General features: G+C 41.8%; 1 protein-coding gene and 1 pseudogene across 2 annotated transcripts; both read left to right on the top strand.

Annotated features, from left to right (window-relative positions):
- The first annotated feature begins 230 nt into the window (after positions 1-230).
- LOC110287259 (zinc finger protein 120-like) lies at positions 231-8,939 on the top strand. Its single transcript, XM_021153918.2, has 3 exons — positions 231-343; positions 7,505-7,631; positions 7,839-8,939. The coding sequence occupies exons 1-3, from the start codon at positions 341-343 to the stop codon at positions 7,901-7,903; spliced, it is 195 nt and encodes a 64-aa protein (XP_021009577.1). The 5' UTR covers positions 231-340; the 3' UTR covers positions 7,904-8,939.
- Positions 8,940-9,577: 638 nt separating this feature from the next.
- Positions 9,578-11,293, top strand: LOC110287275 (annotated as a pseudogene). Its single transcript, XR_003835968.1, has one exon. The product of XR_003835968.1 is annotated as a zinc finger protein 781-like (transcript).
- The last annotated feature ends 4,024 nt before the right edge of the window (positions 11,294-15,317 follow it).

The raw sequence follows: 15,317 nt of genomic DNA, 5'->3' as shown, positions 1-15,317 counted from the left end.
TGATGGGAGGACAGACCGGTAAGCAATTGGATGAGAGGCACTTGTGCTAATGAACTTCAAATCTGCAGATCTGGAAAAGGTTTGGCCAAAGGTGGAACCTCTATGCTGTGTCTCTTTAACATACTCTAACCCTAAGGGTGGTGCGCATGTCACTCAAGACTCAATAGCCAATCAGAACCTCCACATGGACCTGCCAGTCAGAAGAGAAGGCGGCTCTTCCAGGTCAAGCTTGCAAGCTCCTTTCTGTAACTCAGCGGTCTTGAGAGTTTCTGTGTGATGTGTTCTGCGTGACTCTACTGGGTGTTGTGAGAGAAGGTTAGTCAAGTTCAGAACTCCAAACATGGTAAGTGCCAGGTCATCTCCTGCGGGGCCGTGGGTGTGGGGAAAAGAGGGGAGTGGGAGAGAACTCGCTTCCGGCCAGAGTTCCATTGCCCTGGGCAGGCGGGAGCGGGAGGACTGCAGGACGCTTTCCACGTGGCCCCGGGTGGCTGTCTGGCCTTGGGAAGGCACGGACCCCACTCGGTGGGTGGTGGACAAGGGCAACTCTAGGCACCAGGTTCCCAGTCTCCAGCATCCCACGCTGGATACCCCGGAAGAGCTTAGGACAGAATGGGGTCCCCGGGGTGGCACTGGGCTTCGGGGCCAAAGGGAGGAGAAGTCGGGGGAGAGGGGGCGCTGAATGGTTCCCACGCAAGCGAGCGTCCTTGGTCAGGTCCGGGGCTGGAGCACAGGATGGCCTTCTGGCGGGAGGTTTTCTTTTTAATTTTTGTTACTGTGTGAATTTGATTGCAGTTTGGCTGCAGGGCTTCCCAAGTATGAAGCAGAGATGGCTGCACTGGACATTGCCTGTATAATTTAATAATGTTCTTTAATTGCAAAGAAAGTCTCTGTGCCTTTAAAAAGGAAAATAAGTGCTCTGGGAGTCTGGAATAGTCTATCGAATTTAAATTTCCAAGACTAGGGCTCTGTCTGCAACTGTGGCGAAATTGCTGAGCCAGGAAAGCTTCAGCTGTCTGAAACATTTGCTCTGTGATCTTACAGTGGAGGAGCTGCTGTTGTCTGAGTCCCAGCTGTGTTTTCCAAGCTAATGAGGGACTCTGTCCATGCCTTTCTATCAGGAACCCTAGTGGAAGGTAGCTTGCGGTTCTTTATGGGAGTCTCTTCAGAGCCATCTGTTGCAAACTGTGAGGAAGGCCAAAAGCCATGTCCTGGTGATTGTAAATGTCTCCTTTGCCAGGCCAGGAGGAGCAAGTTTACTGAGTTATCTGAGTCAGATCTGCTGGTTCCAAGGACTGTGGTTCTGTTGGTCCATGTGGTGATCATAGCAGAGGCCCTTGTCCTTTGACCCTTCCTGAGTGTGGATTAATGGGGGTGTGGGAAGCTCAGTAGCCCTAGTAGCTTGTGGGTTTGGGTACCAAAGGTTTTCCACGGAGATCTCTTGCCAGCCTTGGTTCGAGGGTTCCAGCAAATAGAAAGGAATGCAGGCAGGGAGGGGAAGTTGCAAACCCGCTTCTGCAGTGCCAGTCAACTCCACCTCCGTCTCTGCTGTGCCATGCAGTAATTCTGTGCCACCCTGCACTGAGTAGGGTCCCCAAGTGCACTGGGGGCTTGGTCAGTAATGTTTTTTTTAGATACTTGGCAGTTCCCTTGTGCAAGGTTGTTTTATTAGACTTCTCCTGAATTTGTCCCAGTTCATGCTAGCTTCTGCAAACTTCATAGAGGTCTCCATTTCTTTTCACTTATCCCTGTAAGTAGGATACAAGATTACAAGATGCTACTCTTCTTCTTCTTCTTCTTCTTCTTCTTCTTCTTCTTCTTCTTCTTCTTCTTCTTTTTTTGCATTTTTTTTTGAGACAGGGTTTCTCTGTGTAGCCCTGGCTGTCCTGGAACTCACTTTGTAGACCAGGCTGGCCCTCGAACTCAGAAATCCGCCTGCCTCTGCCTCCCAAGTGCTGGGGTTAAAGGCGTGCGCCGCCACACCCGGCTGATGCTACTCTTAAAAAGCTTACTTGGCATAAGACAGGGGTTGTGTAAGCTCTCCCCACTGCAGCTGTTGTAAATTCTACCTTCTACTTTTGCTATTTTTCTCATCTCCTGCAACCTCCAACTCAGGAACCCATCACTGAGAAATGGCTTGCATTTCAGGGCTCTGAGGCACTTAATAAATGTTCTGGGGGTCTTTGCTTTGTATATCTCCTAGCTGTCTTAAGTAGGACTTGTAATCTCCAGTCCATATTTAAATTGTTCAAAATAACCTGGGGACTGAACAGGAAAGAAACTTATGTGTGAGAGCATGTGTGGAATCCAAAAAATCTGTTTTTGGCTGGCTGGTCTTTGAGCATTAGCCACAGCTGAATCCATGCTGTCATTAAGAAATTTTTCCTAATTAATATTTTAGTTGTATATGCAGTGATTCCTTTCTGGGATGACATGTTAATTCTGGGAGAGCTGTCTCTTCTTCTTATAGAGATGTTTCTAAGACAAGCTATGTTGACTCAGGAAGCCTTGATCCTGGTCTGCTGCTCCCCAGGACAATGACCTTGCTTTCTTCTTGATATAAATTCCTAAATTCTTGAGTTAAAGAATGTAGCAAAAAAGCGTTTCATAATTGCTCATTTGAGTCATATAATGAACCCTCCATTTTTCCACCTTTAGATAAGAACCGGAGCAATGGTTTACTGTTATCTCTGTCAGGTGAAACAGGGAGGGAGATTGTTAGATCATAGATAAAACCATAAGAGAATCTGCTCCAGGTGTCACCATTCTAGAGAAGGATAAGAGTCAGGCAGGGTGAATAATTTTGTAATTTAACAGCATGTATTAAATAATGCATGATATTAAATAAGACTAGATTGGTGGGTGCTTAGTTTGTGCTGGTTAGCTTGAGCCAGTGATAATGAATTTCTGTTTTAGGATCTGTACTATATAGATAGAATGTATCAGAAATGTAAAACACATGCCATTAGCTGTAGCTGTGTCAGATTATAGATCTCAGTAGTTAACAAAGCACATAGGGGCAAAGTCAAACACTATCTTATCAATGCCATTCCTTCTACCAAGAAAGGCCTGATCTTTTTCAAATCAGTACAGTGATATATATTTTCCCAATATAGGTGTGGGTTTGTTGTTGTTATGTTTGTTTTACCAACCCACTGAGGACAATGTGCTGATTAACAAGAGTGCTCCACAGTGTCTGACACGTTGTCCTGCTTTGCTCTGAGCCTTGTCTCATAGCCATTAGGTGGAAAGTGCTTGCGGTTTACCTGAACCCAGCCTGAAGCCACAAAACAAAGTTTGTGTCCAAAAATCCCTCTTCAGTTGCTAATATTCTGGCACTGACCACCTGTGGACAGTTTGGTAACTCCAGTGTCAGCTGATTAATGGGGTATGCAAGCTATCCAGGTTGATTCCAGGAGGAAGAAGGGAAATTGCCTCCTGAGTCCTGTCATTGGAGCTCAGGCAAGCTCCAAAGCAGTGAACCCAGGGGCACTGACCAGAAAGGTGGAGAGGCAGGCAGGTAAGCAGCAGGGATCAGGAATCTTAGCCCCTCAGAAGGGCTTGGCAGGGGATCAGACAGGTAGGCCATTGGAGGAGACGCAGTAGTGCTACTGAACTGCAAATCTGCAGATATGGAAAAGGATTGGCCCAGGCTCGAACCATTCTGCTGTGTCCCTACAGACACTCTGACCCTAAGCATGGTCCTCATGTCACTCAAGACTCAATGGCCAATCAAAACCTCCACATGGAGTTGCCAGGCAGAAGAGGAGGTGATGCTTCCAGGTACTAAGCCTGCAAGTTTCTCTGTGTAACTCAGCTGATCTCAGACTTTCTGTGGAATCGGTTCTTATTATTTTTACTGAGTGCTGTGAGGTTAGCTCAGGCAAGCTTAGAACTTCAGACATGGTAAGTGCAACTTCATCTCCAACAAAGTGGGGGTGGCAAGCATCTTAGCAAAGGATGCTTGTGTACTAGGTCTTCCCAGAGGCAGGATGGTAAGCATCAGGCAGACAGATGGGGCCACCTATGAGGTCCCTTGTGGACTTAGTCTCTCCTTTTGGACCAGGCTGTGGCCTCTGAGTAACTTTATTATAAGCCTGCATCTGGACAAAACCTTTGTGTCAGGGGTTTGTGTGTGGAAATGTACTTGGCAGGATGAGAACCAGAGGAACAGCTTACTGTGTACACTGTCAGGTAAAACAGTGCTGACAAGAGCTAGGTCACAGACCAAAGGAAAGGGAGTATACTGCAGGGGTCATCGTTATGGAGAAGGACCTGATTAGGGCAGTGAGAATAATTTGATAATTTCACAGATTGTATTAATTTATGGATATAATTTAGTAAAATCTGATTGTGGGTGTTCAATTTGGGCAGGTTAGCTAGAACCAGTTGGTAATGAATTCCCATTTCAGGATCTGTATTATACAAACATGTGCAATCCTTGGGTGACATATTTAAGTGAGCTCAGAAATGTAAAACACATGCCATTAGTTGTAGCTGTGTGCGTCACATTATAGGTCTCAGTAGTTAACAAAGCACATAGGGGCAAGGTCAAATGCTATCTTATTAATGACATTCCTTCTACCAGGAAGGGCCTGATCTTTTTCAAATCAGTACAGGAATATATTTTTTTCAATTATATTGATCTTTTTAAATATTAAATTTTGGTATTACTTTTCTGAATTTCATTTTCATTATGCATAGGTGATTTGACCTCTTACGTGTTTCTATTCTCCAATATTTCCCCAAAATTAAGAATTTCATTCCTATTTTTAAAGAGATTTCATATCTGTCTGTTTAGAGAAACATCTCCTGTAGCTTCTACTTTCTTTATGCCATGCACTTAAGACTTGCTTTTAACTCCTAATCCAGCCTCTGCTGCCCAGGGCTTGGAAAACATTCCTACAACTCCTTTCAAACTGGGTTCTGACTGATCAGTGAGACAAAAGACACCAGGGAATGAGTGTTGTCTAACCTCCCTGGGTTGCAGGGTTACAAATTAGGTGATTACACATAAAGAGGGACAGGTATAAGAGTTGAGTTCACTGACCAACTTTGAAGCTGGTATACTTGCAGCACAGAAGAGGAGGAGGAATAAGGTAGGTGAGGCCTTTCTGCTTTGCCATGAGTTGACATTCACCGTGAGGAGTCAAGNAATCAATTTTACACAATCAGTAGAATTCCATACTGGCCATCTTGGGACATTTCCCAGATTAGCGCAATGACAAATGAGATCACAGGCCCTCTCTGTTACAGCATATTGCTGGCATACCTCACCATCTACCCCAGGAGTAGGACTGCCAATCTCCCAGCTGCCATTCCTTATGAAATCCAATCATTTGGGAACTAGCCTTTTCATCTATCATTAATCATCCTGATCTGGCTCTTGCTTCTGCCCTCCTTTCTCTCTCCACAAGGTCTCAGGTCATGTCTACTCTATATTATCCCAGGTATAACTGGGTCTGGCTATGTTCACTCTTTTGTGTATAATATACTTTCTCCTCCACCATACCTAGGAGCAGTGATGTCTTTACATTTTATTTCTTCATTTTCTTCCTTTTTTTTTTCCCATTAAAAGCTTCTATCTTTAAAATTCATAGCCACTTTTACTTTTAATATTGTTAATGTATGAATTTGATTCCAGTTTGTCTGCAGGACCTCCCCACTATGTAGAAGAGTTGGCTGCATGCATAATTGAATATACAAAGAAAGGACCCTAGGCCTTTTAAATGGAAAATACTTGGTCTGCAGGACTAGAACATCCTTTTAAATGTAAATTTTCCAGACTAGGGCTTTGTCTGCTTGTAGGGTGTAACAGCAGAGCTTGGAAGGTTTCAGCAGTCTGAGTCTTTTGCTCTGTGATCCCACAGTGGAGGAGCTGCTGTTGCCCTGAGGCCCAGGTGGCTTTTCCAAGCTAATGAGGGAATATGGACAGGCCTAACAATCAGGAACACTAGTGGAAGGTAGCTTACAGGTTCTTTACAGGATTCTCCTCAGGTGCATGTGTTACAAGGTGCCTGGAAGACCACAAGCCATCCCCTGGTTATTATAGTAATCTCCATTGACAGTACAGGAGGAGCAAGTCTGCAGAGCTATTTGAGTCTGATCTGCTGGTTCTAAATGGACTGTGGGTCAGAGTGTGGTTCTGTGGTGATCATAACAGAGGCCCTTGTCCTTTGACTCTTCCTGAGTGTGGATTTACAGGGTTGGGGGTGTCTTGGTAGCCCTGTGAGTGTCAAGATATGGAAATTAAATGTCCCTATGCAGTGTGTATATACAGGCATTGCCTTTGGTGTGTAGTAGGACAACATTGGAAAAGTAATGGTTTGATTTCTAGAATTCCTGACCCTTCTGTATTCAGTTTTGTGTGACTAATTTAATAAATACTTTAGAAGTTAGTAGTAAAGAGCTGATCATGATCATCCTTTAGAAATATTTGATTAGATTCCTTTTACCTTTCTATTCCCTATTGTCAAAATGACATGATTCACAGAACTTCAATTCTTGGTTACAAAAGGAGCTTCTGACATGCAGAAGTTTCTCAGGTGTTGATGGTGCTGGGTGGGTGGATAGGACAGATTGGAACATAATGCATATGGAAGGAATCAGACATTAAGTTACCATTCAGCATTGTTTTGTATACTTCGGTGGGGCTGGTTTAACATGAAATTACTAAGGGTCGTGAATAGCTATTGAGCCATAGTCCAACTTTCTCATCATCAACAATTTCAATGAGAGCTCTGGAGCATGGGGCCTCTCTGTTTGGAAGACAGATCAGTAGTAACTGTAGGGTCAGATTTATAACAGTTTAGGGGTGACGGTGACTTTGAGTTATTTTTATTGGAGTCAGGAAATATGATTTTATTTTATTTCTATACACACACTAGCACAGGTAACATTAGTCAAGTTCACATTGTTCCTGGTGTAGTTGCCTTAGTAATTGAAGAAAAGTGGAAAATTGCTCACATGGAAATGGGCAGAGGAAGCTTTCCCTGATATTGTGTTGCAGTTCTGTGGGCTACTATGAGAATTATGTCTAGGATAACAGATAGTGGTCTTGGTCTTTAGACAGACTGCTTGTTCTTCGGGAGTACTGGCTATGGTTGAGAAGGGTGTGTCTGCCCATACTTGGGGGCTAAGACACAGACATGTGGCAAGAAAGGAAGGGGAGATGGAAAAGGTCTTTTGTATCTGCAGGTAACATGGACAGGTGAGACGAAACTGCAGTCCTAAGGGCACTCTTGCGTATTGGGTCTCAGGGAACAAAAAAATGGGTGAAGGTCTAGCAGCATTCTACATGGTTCCATGTATTAACATCTTAATACTAGGGCATCAGGTTCCCAGAGATCATTTATTTACTTAAGTTTTTGTTGTCCAACTGTGAAAGACTGGATAAAAAGTACTATGTGGGTGGGCAAGGCAGTTAGCGAGTATTCATTTTGAAGTACACCTTTAAACTGTTGTCTCTATCATATTTTTTTATGTACACACGTCTCGAATCTTTTAGGATTTAGTCACCTATGATGATGTACAGGTGAACTTCACTCGGGATGAGTGGGCTTTGCTGGATCCTTCTCAGAAGAGTCTCTACAGGGGTGTGATGCTAGAGACCTATAGGAATCTCACAGCTATAGGTAATATTGTGATTTTTTTAATTTACTTTATAACATGTATGCACAACTTTTTCTTTGTTATTGTTATTTGTTTTTGTAATTTCAATTGAGAATGAGGAAGAATATGATGAATAAATCACTCATGGTTTTAAAGTTCAATGGAGTTAATAACTTAAATACTGTTTAATTGCCAATAATGTAACATACTTTCTCTGGTACTGGGTTTAGGTTACATTTGGGAAGAACATACAATTGAAGACCATTTCCAAACTTCTAGAAGTCATGGAAGGTAATTTTCCTCTGCAAGCTGAGGAGAAAATGCCTATGAAGAAAGTTTAACCTGTGCTACAAGTTGTAAAGAAAACCACTAGGGTACAATAAGCACTGCTTTCAGTGATGGATGTTTACTGAATTTCATAAAATCATATATGTCTATGGCAGATATGTAATTGTTGTTTGCAAGACATTCCATTAGGTCAAAGACAGAGAAATAATGGCTTAACAGATATGTTACTGTTTAAATCAAGCCTAGTACAGCCATGCTATACAAGTATGAGTGTCTTCAGTCTCATATCGCTTAGCTATTGCAAAAGGAACACACAGTGATTAGGTGACAAGTATATGTCTAAAACCTAGTAATGAGCAAATAATCCATAGTATATCTGAGCTCAATGATATACTTGTAATAANATTGCTAAATTTAGTGAGATGAACAGTTCATAAGATTCAAGAATGGTTTTGTGGAAAAACCTTAATCTCTGTACCACATCTCTGTGACAAAAAAAGTCAGCTGTGAATGTAATGTGGAATTTTCACTTGTTATTCTTTTTTTGATGTGGATGTCATAGGTTACGATGGATACAAGCCTTGTGATCATAGGGGCATTGAAAGAAGCCACATACCTTTCACTTTTCCAGAACAATTAGAGGATATGCAGTATAACAAATTTTGAGCAACATTCTAAACGTGCTATATAAGTTTATAAATAATTTGTTTCCGAACATTCCTGGGACATTTACCAACTCTAACTGCTGAAAATAGTAATGAGAATTAAGGCAGTAGAAAATTTTTTTTCTTTTGCATTTGTTCATATTCCAAATGTAGTATTACTCTCCTGATAACAAAATTTGTGAATGCAATCACTGTGCAAACACTGTGAGTTCTTCCTGTTTTTTTTTCAAATATGTGAGTAACCTTTTATAGAAAAAGTATGTTATAAATGTGAGCCAGATAATCAGTACTGTTCCCATTTCATGTATCCTCAAGATGTAAAACAATCCATAATTTAGCAGAACTCCTTTGAATATAAACAAAGTAATATTATGTTAACATTAGATTGCTCTGTTCAATGAAACCGAAATTTAAAACATAAAAGACTCATCAGTATAATCACTGTAAGAAAGATTTCACGTGTGCAAATTTTATTTGCAGGCATGAAAGAAGTTGTTCTGCAGAGAAACCCTCTGAGTTTATTCAATGTGGTAAAGCCTTTGCACGAAGCAGTCATCTCCAAATACATAAACTAACACATACAGGAGAAAAACCCTATGAATGTAACCAATGTGGTAAAGCCTTTACACAGAGCAGTTATCTCCTAATACATAAGCGAACACATACAGGAGAGAAACCCTATGAATGTAACCAATGTGGTAAAGCCTTTACACAGAGCAGTCATCTCCGAATACATAAGCGAACACATACAGGAGAGAAACCCTATGAATGTAACCAATGTGGTAAAGCCTTTGCAAGAAGTGGTGACCACCAAGAACATAAACGAACACATACAGGAGAGAAACCCTATGAATGTAACCAATGTGGTAAAGCTTTTATAAGAAGGAGAGTCCTCCAAATACATAAGCGAACACATACAGGAGAGAAACCATATGAATGTAAACAATGTGGTAAAGCCTTTGCAGGAAGCAGTCATCTCCAAATACATAAGCGAACACATACAGGAGAGAAACCCTATGAATGTAAACAATGTGGTAAAGCCTTTGCAGAAAGCAGTACTCTCCAAATCCATAACCGAACACATACAGGAGAGAAACCCTATGAATGTAACCAATGTGGTAAAGCTTTTGTAAGAAGGAGAGACCTCGAAATACATAAGCGAACACATACAGGAGAGAAACCCTATGAATGTAACCAATGTGGTAAAGTCTTTGCAAGCAGTAGTGACCTCCAAAAACATAAACGAACACATACAGGAGAGAAACCCTATGAATGTAAACAATGTGGTAAAGCTTTTGCACAAAGCAGTCATCTCCGAATACATAAGCGAACACATACAGGAGAGAGACCCTATGAATGTAACTAGTATTGTAAAGCCTTTGCAGGAAGCAGTGGTCTCCAATGCCATAAAAGGTCACATACAGGAGAGACACCATATGAATGTAACCAAGGTGGTAAACCCTTTGAAGGAAGAAGTGGTCTTGAATATCATAATCGAACACACACAGCTGAAAAACCCTATGAATGTAACCAATGTGGTAAAGCCTTTGCAGGAAGGAGTGACCTTTAAAGAGAAAGGACCATACAGGAGAGAAACTCTATGTAGGTATCTGATGTTATAAAGCCTTTGCAGCAAGCATTGATCTCCAAGTACATAAATGAACATATACCAGAGAGGAACCTTTTAAACGTAACCAATGTGGTAAAGCTTTTTCGAAAAACAATAGTCTTTACACACAGAAAAGCACATATAGTTGAGAGAAATGCTTTGATTTTAACCAATGTGGTTAAACTTTTTCAAAAAGCAGTCATCAACAAAATCATNAAAGAACACGTATAGGAGAGAGATTTTTGAATGTTCGCAATGGTGCTTTTATAGCTTTTTCACAAAGCATTGGCCTCCAAATATATAAAGGAACACATACAGGAGAGAAACTCTATGAATATTGGCAATGTTTTAAAGCCCTTCCACATCACAATTATCTTCAAATCTGTAAGGAACATGAGGTGGAGAGAAATTCTCTGAATAACACCAATTAGGGAAAGCAATTGTACAAAAGAGTCATCTCCCAACACAAAAGTATGCACACTAGATAGAAACCCTGTGAATATAGGCAATGTGGTAAACATTTTATAAGTCACAGTAGTCNCTAAGTAAATAAAAGGAGACACAGTTGAGAAAAACACTATGAAATGAACAAATGAACCGAGCCTTGTGCATTAAAATCTTCAAATACATAAAAGAAGACATAGAGGTGAGAAACCCTATGTCTACAAGCCATGTGGTATTGCTTTCACTTGTCAGTCATATTCAAAGACACAAAAGAAAACAAAATGTAGCAAAAGGCTGAGTGTATTTAATATGGTGAAACTTTTTGAATATTTTAGAGTCTTCACAATGAAACAATCCATATTGCAAAGAAATTTAGGAATACAATATGGTGAAACCTTTTTAGATTTCCCAAATCTTCATCATGAACGAGAAACCCATGAATGCATTCAATATGGGGAAGCCTTTAAACATTTCTAATTCTTCATCATCATGAAAATAATCATACAAAGGAGATCAAGGGGATACAAGGCATGTTTCTTATTGTCTTGCTTGAGTTACAGTCCTGATATCCTTTGGTGATAAATATCAATGTGGAAATTGTGAGCTGGATTAAACCCTTTCCTCCCCAACTGCTTCTTGGTCATGATGTGTATGCAGGAATAGAAACCCTGACTAAGACAAATTGGTATCAGGAGTGGGGTATTCCTGTGACAACCTGACCATGTTTTGGGAGGACGGTGGAAGGACTTTGGAACTTTGTGCTAGAAGATCCATTCTGTGTTAAGAACTCTGTGGGATGTTGTGTAGGAGCTTGGAAGATAATGTTGAGAACCGTGCAGAAGATGGAGGCCTGGCTTGTGAAATTTCAGAGGGATAATTAAAGCCTCTTTTCAGGGCCATTGTTCCTTTGTGAAGATTCTGTGGTTCTGGTTAGCTGGGGCTGAAGAATCAGCTGTGATTAACAAGATACCAGAACTACTAGAGTGAAAACTTTGCATTACTGGGACTATTGATGCTGGTTAGCAGGAGCTAAGAAATTAGCAGTGATTAAGAAGAAACCAGCATCATTGAAGTGGCATCATCTGTGAAGAGTTTTCTGAGAGCACAGAGGAAGTGTTCTAGAGATAATCAAAGTTGTACCTTGTGCTGTGGCTGTACTTGGTAGTGTGTAAGTCTTACCCACATGGTACTGGTTTTGAAGACATGAAGGGATAATGCAGAGCAGCTAAGGCCCAGCACTGTGAGAGGCCATGGAAGGCCACTGGTGAAGGTGCAGACTCAGGTGAAATTGATGGCCCAGTACTGAAGAGATCATGCAGTGTTTTGGAGTTGCCAGGTCCATGAATGACCACGAAGAACAGCAGCAGCAGTAAAGTAAAGACATCTGGGGCCTAGACGACAAGCTGTGTGCTACAAAGGACAGGGTTGGAGAAGTGACCCAAGCCCTTGGAGTTGTCCAAAAGATCGTGAGTTGGATCCCAGACATTGGACAGTTGGAGTTTAATTTTTACTTTTGATTGTGACTGTGCCCTGATATTTTTCCCTCTTGAAGGAAGAAAGTATTTTAGTGGATTCCATAGTAAAGAGACTTTTAATTTTAAAAGGCTTTGGATTTTAAAGGATATTGGATATTTTAAAAGGATTGAACTTTTAATATGTAAAGTCTGTGGGGCTTTCAAAGTTGTGTATATCTTGGGGATGAATAAGAATGTAAGGGTTGAGGCTTACTAGTGATGTGTTTGTGTGTCAAGTTGACAAGGTGTCAATTATACTGGCTAATTTTGTGTCAACTTGACACAAGCTGAAGTTTTCATAGAGAAAGGAGCTTAAGTTGGGAAATGCATCCACGAGATCCAGCTGTAAGACATTTTCGCAATTTGTGGTCAAGGGTAATGGCCCCTTGTGGGTGGGACCATCTCTCTGGGCTGGTAGTCTTGGGTTCTACAAGAGAGCAGTCTGAGCAAGCCAGGGGAAGCAAGCCAGTAAAGAAACATCCCGCTGTGGCCTCTGCATCAGTTCCTGCTTCTTGACCTGCTTGAGTTCCAGTCCCGACTTCCTTGGTGATGAACAGTAAGCAGTATGAAAGTGTAAGCTGAATAAACCCTTTCCTCCCCAACTTGCTTCTTGGTCATGATGTTTGTGCAGGAATAGAAACCATGAATAAAACAAGGGGTATAAGGTATGGATTGTAAAAAAAGAGATTAGACAATAAAGAAATGAAGAAATAAAAAAATTTTTTTTAAAAGGAGGGTCAGACAGAAACATTCCTTCCAAATTATAGCTTCATTTTCACACCAATCAGGATTTAGGGATAGGGGCTTATGTAGTTTAAAGTGTCAACTGTTATATAATATGGGTGTTATAGTTTAACCAATCATATGGATTTGTTTTATTGTGGTAAAGTATAGGTCTTATGTTTTGAGGGGTACAATGAAAAGCAGAAAGCATTGTTAGAGACAGTCATTATGTTTTAAGAAGAAAATATGAGTAAAGTGAGGTTGGATCTCCACAATACCTAATTCCTGGAACCGAACTTAGTTTCACCATATGAATAAATTCAGGATAATAACAAAAAGGCAATACTTAGGGCCTGGTGTTTGGATTTGATTTGTTTTTCTGCTAATTCCCAATTGTGTATTGATTCTTATGCTACTCCTGTTAAATTCTTCCCAAATTGCATGATAATCCTGTATTTGGACACTGAGATTCCCTGCCCTAAGATGATTGTAAACGGGTAACAAAAGTGCCAGCAGCCAATGGCTAGGCAGGTGACAAAGGCAGGACTTTTGGATTCATGGCAAGGGAAACAAAGAGGATCTCCATGCCAGTAAAGGAATTAGGTGCCAGCTTGAGAGCTGGGAAAGACAGAATACCAGCCACATAAAAGCTGGGAAAGAGTGACCCCAGTGTTCCCTCCTCTGATTGGTTCTGGAGAAGCAAAGATGGGCTATAGATTTAGGAAATTAGGTGTATCACAGGGGAACCAATAGCAATGTGGATGTTTCGGAGTGTCTCAGCCAATGAGCTGATTTGACATATTACATAATGCTGTTTGTCTTTCATTTCAGACTCCAAAGCACTTGTAAGCTGAGCTAAGAAATTACACAGGTGGCATCCTATAGTAGAGCAGAGTAACCAACTGAGTCTACAGAAGGCATCAAACCTATAGGCTGGAATGCAGTATTAAAAACGAATTGGAGATTCTCAAATGAAAAACAAATGCTAAGATGTGAAATTAAGGGATGAGGAAAATTGGATTCTTAGCGGATTCGCTGGTTTATCTGAGCCATCTGAGTCCTCACCAAGCTGTGCAGGTTCACAACTAAAACAAAAGTTGAGCTGAATTGGTATGCATAATTCTTGGATTCGTCGAATGAGCTGGGACTCAGACAAATGCCCCAAGCTGATCCTGACATCCTTGTTGGTCTGGATTTACCATGAGCCCTTCTCAAAGATTTCTGTCTGCCTCAGATAGTTTGAGCTTGGAGGTGCAGTACAAAGAGACAGGCTGCTCAGAAAGCAGCGACAGAGATAGATGGTAGAGGCTGCCCAGAGCTATAATCAGAAAAAAGGATAGAAATCGATGAGATTTGTTTTAATTTCTTTTAAGGAAAAATGAGCAGGTGGTGATTGTGTAAGAGTGTTTGAGGTGATCTCTGTGAAGGGCCCTAATGTCTGCAGAGGATTCTCCACATAGCTGGCACCCCAGCACACCCAGGTCCTTGAGATCACTGGTGAGTGGAACGCAATATAAGTTACAAAAAATCCAGAGGGTCTTGTGATAGCAGGAACAGGGACAAAGGACAGCAGCCTGACCAGCGGCTGGGGTTAACTTCTGGTTGGTGCCACCCTCCGCCCCCCATGCAATCTTTGGCCAGATCTTGGCAGAGGGCCCAAAGGTCCCAGAGGACTCTCCATGCTGCAGGCCCCCTAGCACACCTGGGTCCTTGAGATCACTGATGAGTGGAATGCAACATCACTTCCAAAAAATCCAGAGGTTCTTGTGCTAGCAGCAACAGGGTCAAAGGACAAAGGCAGGCCCTACCACATCCACAATCTTGGGATCACTGAGAACTATTTATGCAGGAGAGCAAGTGGGCAGCAGAAGCAACCAAACTTCTTGGACAGGGTCCCTTCAGGCCTTCATCCTCAGCCAGAAGACAGATCCTACACCCAGAACCCTGGAAACCTTCCCTGCCAGAGGGGAGTCGGCCTCCAGGGAGGGCTCTGATCCTAGGAATCAGGAGGTGGATCTGAACTCCAGACTTCTATGCACCTTCTCTGTTGGTACTTTCTCTTTATGTTACCTAGGTCACATCATATTTAGTGGATAGGATTATAGACAAGACTGTAGTAAGATTAAGGGAGTTTCCCTTAGAATTTAAGACATATTTCAAACAACCAGGATGGAGATTTTTTAATTATGTTTATCCTTTAATTATACTCCAGTCATTATCACCCTCCCATTCCAACCACTTACAGTTTCTCATCCCATATCCCGACCCCTCTGTACATCTCCATGTGGGTGTCCTCACACCCACAACCATTCAACAACATCCTGCCAAGCCTCCCCAATCCCTGGGACTTCAAGTCTCTCAAGGATTAGGTGTGTCTTCCCTCCCTGAGTCCAGGCCAGGCAGTCCTCCTCTGTATATATGTTGGGGACCTTGGACCAGCTAGTGTATGCTGCCTGGTTGCTGGCT

Source organism: Mus caroli, chromosome 2, assembly GCF_900094665.2.
Source record: "Mus caroli chromosome 2, CAROLI_EIJ_v1.1, whole genome shotgun sequence".
NCBI classification, from domain to species: domain Eukaryota; kingdom Metazoa; phylum Chordata; class Mammalia; order Rodentia; family Muridae; genus Mus; species Mus caroli.
The sequence above is the reverse complement of the archived record's forward strand: the minus strand, read 5'-3'. Positions and strand labels throughout refer to the sequence as shown.